The sequence below is a fragment of the Crocodylus porosus genome, unplaced genomic scaffold (assembly GCF_001723895.1).
Source record: "Crocodylus porosus isolate Cpor-Errol unplaced genomic scaffold, CroPor_comp1, whole genome shotgun sequence".
NCBI lineage: Eukaryota > Metazoa > Chordata > Crocodylia > Crocodylidae > Crocodylus > Crocodylus porosus.
The window spans coordinates 67,810,507-67,819,720 of record NW_017728918.1 but is presented as its reverse complement, the minus strand read 5'-3'; the positions used below and the strand labels follow the sequence as shown (position 1 = coordinate 67,819,720).

Genomic DNA, 9,214 nt, shown 5'->3' with positions numbered 1-9,214 from the left:
GAGGTGGTTCAAGCACCTACATTGAACACCTTCAAGAGTAAATTGGATGCTTATCTTGCTGGGATCCTATGATCCCAGGTGACTTCCTGCCCTTTGGGCAGGGGGCTGGAATCGATCTTCTGAAGTCCCTTCCAGTCCTAATGTCTATGAAATCAGATACTCTGCTTTGAATGTTTACATATGAATCCTACCCGTGTGTATGCATGCCCTCTGCACAAAAGGGGAAGAGCCCAGGATCTAGAGAAGCGGTTCCCAGCCCCAGGCCATAGGGGCAATGCCAGTGGTGCCGCACAGAAGAGGAGCCATGATGCTGCGTGCTGGGAGCTCCCCTGACCATGGGCTGCTGCTGCTGCAGTCTGCTCCCAGCAGCGGGGGGTGGGGGGAAGGTGGGGAACCACTGATTGTCCTTCCCATTTTTCCTTTTGCTTCTTGACATGTTGAGGATAGATGAGACACAGGCTGATATTCAGCATACTCTAGCTGACCTTTTAACTTCTGATCAGTATTTGCATAATTGCCACTCCAGAAAGAACTAATCTAATGGAATGGCTGAAAGATGATTCTAGAGCTAATATCCTTCCTTACAATTTAGTTTGTGCATGTGACATTAATGGGTATCTGCTGCTCATCTGAAGTCCACAGCAATATTCTGTTACTGAAAGTTTTAAGTTTCTATATTAGAAAACAGTATTTTGGTAATAGAGACAAATGGAAATAAGCATCCAAGACAAGTTAGAATCCAGCATCATTAAGCAGAATGCACTGGATTATTTGTCCTTTAAATTATCAGAGTTGCCAGTAAATTTCATCAGTCCAGTCAGAAACATCTTGTAATCCTTCAGTGCAAAGGTTTTGTGTCCCTTTAAAAGTCTGTTTCAAACTATTAGAGCAATTCTTCCTGTAAGTTGCATCTGATACTTGCTATGCTGGAGCCTTTAAACTGCCATTTCAATATGATTTGGCAATGAAAAATGTCTTCCTAGTGCAATTGCTTTGTTATTAGAAGTGAAATCCAGGTTATTGTAGCATGATCTCCATTCACAAATTTTCATACAAACTGGAGTGACACCATACTTGCATTTCATTAAAAAGATAGTATCTAACTTTAATTTTAACATAGTTACTGATGTTATCAGAAAGATTCAACTATAGAGCTCTCATAATTATTCATAGCCTAAGTAGCAAATCCAAGGAAAAGGCAGCATTTCCATGAATTTCTGCTTGCATTAGAAATAGCATACAGTCCTAATATTCCTCCATCCAGTCTCGAGAGCTCTCTGAAGCTGGGTGTAGGCGATATCATCAGCTGGTTCTAGTAAATGACAAAAGAGTTTGGCAGAGGAGTATCTTGTTTCAGTTTGTACATTTAATCAGTTTGGTTGGGTTCTTGTGTAGTCCTTGAGATGACCTCTAAAGTTTCTCCACCTTCAGAAATTAAATGGTTTGACAGTCACCACGAATGGGATCCATGTGTAGATAGATGAAGAAAATACAGTTGCTTATATGATTCTTAAATGCATGGATCCCACAACCTGCTCAAAGTTTTTACATCTTGTGATCACTGAAGTAACTTGGTAGCAGTTGCGTTCAGCCCCTTATGCCCCTTGGAAAAGGGAGTGTGAGAATATACAGGGTACACGTGCAAATTCTGATTAGTGCTGCTAGGGACGGCATTCCGACTTCTGTGCATATCCTGTGTACACGCTGACACAGGTCACACCATAATTCATTTTGAGATCTTTCTCTGCTTTAGAGCAGTGATTCTCAACCAGGTGCCATGGCATCCTGGGATGGCCTGAAATCCACACAATAGTAATGTTAGGTGGTCAAACATGGTTCTCAAGATAAGCTGCGATTTTAAATAAGAATAGAGTTAACACATCCTGATCCATGGTGACCTTTTGTGAGTCCTTTTACAACAAAAGAATTGCTCTATTTGTAGTAGAAAAGCAAGTGTACACTAAGAACTAGCATTTTCGAAGGTGCCTTGACTTCTAAAAAGGTTGAGATTCATTGCTCTAGAAGGGGCTGTTGGATTCTGATGCAGTCTTTACATCCCAATGTTAATCTCAGCCTTTCTACAATGGGATTCTTTTGCATTCATTTTTCAATCATGCTATACCCGCTATAGTAAGATTTTTATCGTATTTCTCTAATGTGTTTGAACCTTGAGCCCAGGTCTAGTTTACATCACTCAGTACCTAATTGCTTCAAAAGACCTTTCTTTCCCTGCCATTGTAGAACTAGTTATTACACAAAGGGAGATGTAACACATTTTCTAAGACTTAAGTTCTGTCTCTAGGTTTCAGATTCAATAAAGGGTGGTATATTTTGGACTTGAGTTGGATTTGTTTTCGCTGTTTCCATGACAGGTCTATGGGATGCATGGAAGGAATTTATTAAAATTCGTTGACGTCCCATTCTTTCCAAGTTCATTAACTTCTAGTGGTTCCTTAAGCTCTCTGCTATTTATGTTTTCAAAATGCTGGAGTACTTCTCAATAGTCAAATAATAAATGCATGATGCATATAAAGAATAAACAAGCAAATGCTTTTTATGTCAGGGTTTTGAATTTGTCGTAATTCCATAAATCGGCTGTTGTTCCATACGTTTCCACTAACATGCACTAGACCATGTTTTGTTCTTTCTCCAACAACTTGCTCTTTCACTCTTGCACTCAACCTCTGAAAAGTTGTCTGGAGAGGTCCTTTGAGTACAAACTGGAAAAAAAGCTGTGTCTGGGTTTTTTGTTTTTTTGTGGGGGGAGGGGTCATGATAGACATTTCCTTATTTCCCTTGGACTTGGATCATTCCTTGTGCTAGCTTTTTTTAATTTTTCCCTCCTTGCTTCCCCTGTTGAGCACTAGAGTCTCACCAACTCTTTTCCTCCATCTCTTGCATTCCCTCAGAGTTAATTCTCTTGGCAGGTCCCAAGATCTCTCTGCTGATGCATGTTCTTTCATTTAACCTTCCCGCCAGCTTGCTTTTTCTTTGTTGTATGTCTTTGCCTCCTGTTGGAAGACCACAAATTACCTCCATACCTGTTTTTAATGCTAGTGTTTCCCAGTCAGCCATACAACCCTTTTCCCATGTAAGCTTCTCTTAGGAAACTTGTCTGAGTATTGGATGATCTCAGCTGCTGTTTCTATTACATTTAGGGCCTGTGAAAAATGTTTCGAATTGCAGATTGAATTGGACTGCTGTAGCTGGGATGGTCCAAGAAATGTATGAGGCAAGGATTATTTTTTGTGATACCTTTTATTGAACCACCTGTTGAGACACACACTGAATGTTCTTCACAAAGCTGAAAGCTCTCCCAACTATACAGCTGGTCCAATAAAAATGAATCAAAAAATCCTTCTCATTGAATGACAAACCCATTTAGTTTGCTGCTAATCCTGAATTTTTAAAGTCTAGTGGCTGTTTTGGGAGAAGAAATGCCATCGGTAGTCAGTAGTCTAATGTCCCCTTTATTACAATAGAAAATATCCAATGTTTTCTTTCCAAGCAGGCAGGTTCTCCTCAGTCCCCTTCTTTCTTTGTTCAGGACCAATTGATCTTCCATTACAATATTCCAGATGATCTGAACAGTCTAAATGAAATGAGGAGTCCAAGTCTGTGCTGGCAGCAGTAGATGCTCTCTTACTCTTCATTTAACAGCATATCTTTTATGTATAATTTGCTTAACTTATTCCATATGACAGCTTCATATGGGCATAGATAGCATCCTCAAAGCCAAATTAACTCTACCACAATTGTACGGTGAAAACTAGATGTTAAGATTGTTTTTTTTCTTTCCATATGTCTCTTACCTAACTTAAACTGACTTTAAAATGGTTAGTAATATACTTTGAAGATAAATGTGGGGGTTGATTTGATGGCATCTACTTTCAAATTTGGGTTCTGAGAAACCTTAACTGTCCTAAGTGAGGTCACCAATAGTTAGTTTTCCTGAGTGGGGCACCTGTGTAATGTTGAAACCATTATATAAACTATTATTTATCCAATCCAGCCAAAAATGACCCAGAAAAATACTACCTAAGACTTCAGTGATGCTGTCGTCGTCTTTTCACAACAGGCATTCGAAGCAATGACTTAAAATTTAATTAACCACACTTTACATTGATGTCATGTGAAAGGCAGCACAGCAGTTCATGCTTAAAGGTATTTTGCTGTGGTGTCTTCAAAAATAGCTATGGTGTATATTGCAATGGTTATGAATTTAAATGTTTTTTAAAGATAGACTATTTTGTATTTTGAGCATTTTTCATGTCTATTACAGAAATATTTACTATATTTTTCTTGCTTTGTCTTATTTTAGCTAGAAAGTAAAATTTCAGTTCTGGGAAGTTTTAATCTTTAACATTATTTCATTTTGTTAGGTTTGTATCACAAACTTCAGCCTAAATCAAAAATCTTAACTATATGTTTGAACAAACTATCCACAACACAAAATGTTAACTGCATATATTTATGCTATCTTAACGCTTACTCCAGCTTTCTAGATAGGCCTTAGAGAAGTCATGAACTGAATGTGGGTTTGCAGGAAACTAACTGATAAAAGTACATCTTCAGAGGTGGTGTTAACAAACATATGGGACTGCCTACATTAAAGAAATTGCAGGATATGGGCCTTAATGTAATTGTGCATAGTTTTAAGGACTGACTACTGAAACCAGGACTTTTGTCATATAACTGTGTAAAGGATTTGATCGCCCAGATTGAGAGTAGGACAGTAAAATAGGGTTACGGCTAGAGTTTAAGATTTGTTTTAGCTGTGAGATGAGCAGGTGCTATCCCTTGGCTTCCTATCACATCACGCCCTTGTGAGTTCAGGTGTGCACCCAAGATGGTTCTTTTAAGGATTTGCATTATGTATGCAGATGGAACATGCATGCAGAATGGTCTTTCACAAAAACCATCCTGGGGAGGAGGTGGGAGGGAGACAAGGGTAGGAATTGGTTCCTGTGAGTAACTCTTCCTTCTGACTTGCCATCCTTTCATACACATTTTTTCTGCATGTTGATATATAAAATCAATGAAAATAACCAATTTTTACTAAACCCAACACCTAAAAACAAAAACAAAACTCTGAGGGTGCATGCCAATTGTCACATTTAGCTCTACTAAAGCTATTACCTAACTAGGTTTACAGTATGCATACTATCATTACATTTAACTATTAATTTGCAACTAAGATCCTAATCTTGCAAATAGCATCATGCAACTATATTTGCAATACAGGTGACTTCACAGCAAGTTAAGGGTTCACAGAATATGGTCCCAAGCCATGCACTAATTTAGATTTATTTTTTGTCCTTTAACTGTTAAGGGAAGAAAAAAGGGGGGCAGTCTCATTAACTTTTGCACTTTTTCATGACTCTTTCTGCCTTACTTTTCACATCTACTTAGAGCTGAACAGGAGCTTGAGCACTGAAATTAAAAACAGACCTGAGGTTTATCCCTGGTTTCAAACCAGGCACAAAGCACTAGCATATTCTGAGTGGCAATTAACGGGAAGTAACCCCAGTTGTGGGGGGTAGAGGTGTATGTTCTCTCTACGCTTCATAAGTACTTCAAGTGGGACAGTGGGCTGTCCTACCTGACGAATCCCAGAAGCTTTGCCCCATGTTTTCAGCCTGACTCCTGTTTCTTAATTGAACTGGTTGGGATCAGAGCACTGACTAGTCACCAGCTTTCCCTGGCTTCCTCATGAGCTGCTGATGGCTCTGGAGTGAAGGGCAGAGCCTTTCTATGGATCCAAAACTAGAGCTTGAGCCCACAAGGAATCTGGACACAAAGCTGCCAGGCCCCTGCTAAGGCCTTTGGTGCTGTTGTTACCTCTGGTAGTAGAAGGGGAAGGGCCTATTTTTAAACTTTTAGAGAGTTCTAGTGAATGCTCAAGTGATTCTTAAAACCGTTCTCTTCCCACCAGCTACAATAAATGTTGGTTAACTCACCACTCATGAGGGGAATACAAATAACATTGAGTGATCTGGCAGTGGCATTTCTAATGCCAGATGATGGGCTGCTATAAGCAAGAAAGAATATTCCTTCAATTTAGGTAAGGTTTAACCTATGACAGTTGTACAAGCCTTTGTCCTAAACCTCAAGTTTTTAAGCCTCCCTGAACATGTATGGAGAGTGAAAGTTTACTGGTGTCATCTTTTTGTTCATAAGGGAACAGAGTTTTTCTTTAAGAGTTTAAAAACAATGCACTTGGATAAAGTCATTTCTCTTGGCTCTTCATTTCTTCAGCTGTTTTCCTGTGCCTTGCTAGGGGAGGACAGGATAACAGGAAAAGGCATGCAATGTTAACACTGCCTGTAACATGGAAGGGTGAGGGGGGACAGAAGCCGATTGCTGGGGTGCACTGGCTCAGCAGAGCCATGAGCAATGCCAGTGCAGACTCACACCAAGGCAGGGTAAAGCATTCCCTACTGCTCAGACAGCATAAATGCTATAACTACTCACCATCTTGCCTCCCCACTTAAGTTGCAAGTGCACATTCAGATTCCTTGATGCTACATGGTTGATAGCTCGTATGTTCAGGACTGGGATTGGTGAACCTTTACAAGCGTAAAGAAATATTTTTTTCCTGAATAAATGGACACGGTGCGTCTTCATTGAGGAAATCAGCTTCTGATTATGTGGTGTTAATCATGCCACAGGTACACAGCTTACAGGTAACCAAGCCTAGTTCTTGGTCCAGCTAGCCTATGATTAGGTAGTCGGGCCAGTGCACAGGTCTGTCTAATGCATAAAGGGAACATGGGGCTTAATGCCTGTTGTTAGCAGGGCTGTTGGGTATGCCTCAACTGAATTTGGGGGAACAACATAAAACAGGGCTGGGGTGACAGTCACAGATTGAAGGTGGGGGTGTAGTATGGCAGAGCACCAGACAGCACCCGCAGGCCCTGCAGTCTGATGCACAGGCCGCTGGTACACGTGGGCAGCGCCCGGAGCAATGGCTTCGTCTCTCTGGTGGGAGGCGCAACGGGGACAGCTACAGACACAAGGGCCAGGAAGCGCGGTCACGGGTTAAAGACGAGTAGCTGGAGGGGGCCGGGGAGCGGTGCTGAGGAGCAGGCGGGACGCTGCGCTGCCCCGAGCCGAGCGCCACGATCCGGGTGTCGGCTTCGGCGTCCTCCCGGCCCCACCGACCCGTGCACGACGCGGGCAAACCGGCTCTGCGACGCGTCTCGGCACCGACACTGAGGATAAACCCGGGCGGGGGCGCGGGCCCCGCTCTCCTGCTGCCGCCGCCCTCCGCGGGGCCGCCCCGTCTTCCCGCGGAGGCCGGAGGCGGGCACCCCGCGCCTCCGCACCCACGTTGAGAGGCGTCGGCTGTAGCGTGGCCGGCGCCGCCGCGAGACACAAAGCCGCACCGCGGCGCATGCGCGTCCCGGCTGGCAGCTGCTCCGCGGGGCAAGCGCCCGCCAAGCCCGTACCACACTTCCCCGGCACGCGTCAGCGCCCCCTCCCCGCGGGACGGCCCAGCCCGTCTGCACGCGACCCCCAGGTCAGGCCAGGCCCGCGGCAGGGCTATGGGCGGAGCAAGGCGCCGACGGAAGTCGACAGCGGCCAATCCTCACCACAGGGCGCAACCGCCTGCCTCAGCCCGGCCGGCTAGGGGCAACGTCATGTGACCCGGGCCGCTCACGTGACGCCGCCTCACGTGATGCGCTGCCGGAAGTGGCTCGTTCCGGGGTCGCCTCATACTACAATCCCGGCAGCCGTGGGCTCCTAGAGCTGCCCTTGTCCCCCAGCTCCGCCATGGGCTGGGTGCGGTTGGTGGGAGAGTGGCTGCGGCGGCGGGTGCGGGGGGCTGAGGCGCTGCGCGAGACCTGCCGCCAGTTCCCGCTGTTCTGCTGCCTCCTGCTGGGACTCAGTGCCGCCACTGTCCTGCTTATCCGGTACTGGCCGCCCCTACCCCAACCTGCTGGGGCCCATGGCCGGGCCCCCCATCTTGCCGCTAGCGTTCCATCACCCGCCTGTGCCCTAGCAAGGTGGTCTCGTGGGAAAAGCCCTGCCTGTATCTTCCACCCCCCAAATCGGCTGTCCCAATTTGGGCTGTCTCAAGTTGGGGAGCTGAATTTCTTTACCAGAATAGAAGCCTGCAACTGGGGTTGGTGGCTGTCCCGCCCAGACAGCGAGGGTGGGTTTTTAAGGGTTAACAGTTTGGACCCTTTCATAGCTGCTGCTGGATTGGCAGTTGCTGAGCCACCAAAGGCTGTTGGTTTGGCTGTGGCTGTGAAAGGGTTAATATTAACTGGCCGTCCTCCCTGTCCCCCCCACCCCCCCACCTTGGCCAAATGCATATTAGCTGCTGCATGCAGTCAGTTTTGACTAAGATAATCTCTCTGTCTACAGTTTGCCTTCCAAAAATGGGATACATATCTTATTTGGGGGCCTGTGGTATGCCAGAAAATTATGGTAACCTACTTAGTTAACACTGTTTTTTTTCTCCTTTAATGAATGACCACCTTGGATTCATTTAACTGGCTGCCTCATGAATTGAGTCGTAAAACAACTAGTATAGTTAGATACAGTTTTGCGATGAATTTTTGGTACAATAGTCACTAAAAGATGTCTTTCTGTTTATGTATTGTCACAAAACATCCTGTAGGAGACGTACTGCATAGTATTGCTTGTCTTGGTACTTAATTTCTTTTTTTATTCATTTTCAAGGTATCTTCATATTTTAATGATCTTTTGGTCGTTCGTGGCTGGTGTCGTCACATTCTATTGCTCATTAGGACTAGATTTTCTCTTTCCAAATATTCTTTTTACAATAAGATATAAACCCAAGGTAAATTTACTTTCTTTTTTCATAGTATATAATTTTTTCTCTGTTTATTTTGTAGAATAAGTGTGGAAAATGTTTTTAGTCAACTCTTTGCTCGTTAACGTAATTGTGGCAAATGCAGGTCATATCTATTTGAAACATCAATATGATGAACAGTATTCAGATGATGATTAAGGACCTAACTCTGCAGACTTGTATGTACAGGCAGGCCTCAGATTTATGGCACAATTGGTTCCTGAAAACCATGTCTTAAGAGGTGTGTTGGGGGGCAGATCAGTGCCCCTGCAGTGAGGGAGGGATTGGGACTGGGCCAAAAGCTGCCCAGCTGGGGTGGGGGATGAGGGTGAGGGGAGGAGGTAGGGCATCTCTCACCACAGCTTCCACTGCTGGTATGGGAGGAAATGG

General features: G+C 44.3%; 1 protein-coding gene across 4 annotated transcripts in view; it reads left to right on the top strand.

Annotated features, from left to right (window-relative positions):
- Nucleotides 1–7,702: 7,702 nt before the first annotated feature.
- The window catches only part of SNX14 (sorting nexin 14), a 90,565-nt gene continuing 89,053 nt past the window's right edge, over nt 7,703–9,214 (top strand). For all 4 annotated transcript variants that reach the window (XM_019537700.1, XM_019537699.1, XM_019537698.1 and 1 more), the window contains exons 1-2: nt 7,703–7,916; nt 8,692–8,812. In XM_019537700.1, coding sequence (XP_019393245.1) covers nt 7,777–7,916; nt 8,692–8,812 — 261 coding nt within the window. In that variant the 5' untranslated portion in view covers nt 7,703–7,776. The remainder of the gene's footprint in view (nt 7,917–8,691; nt 8,813–9,214) is intronic.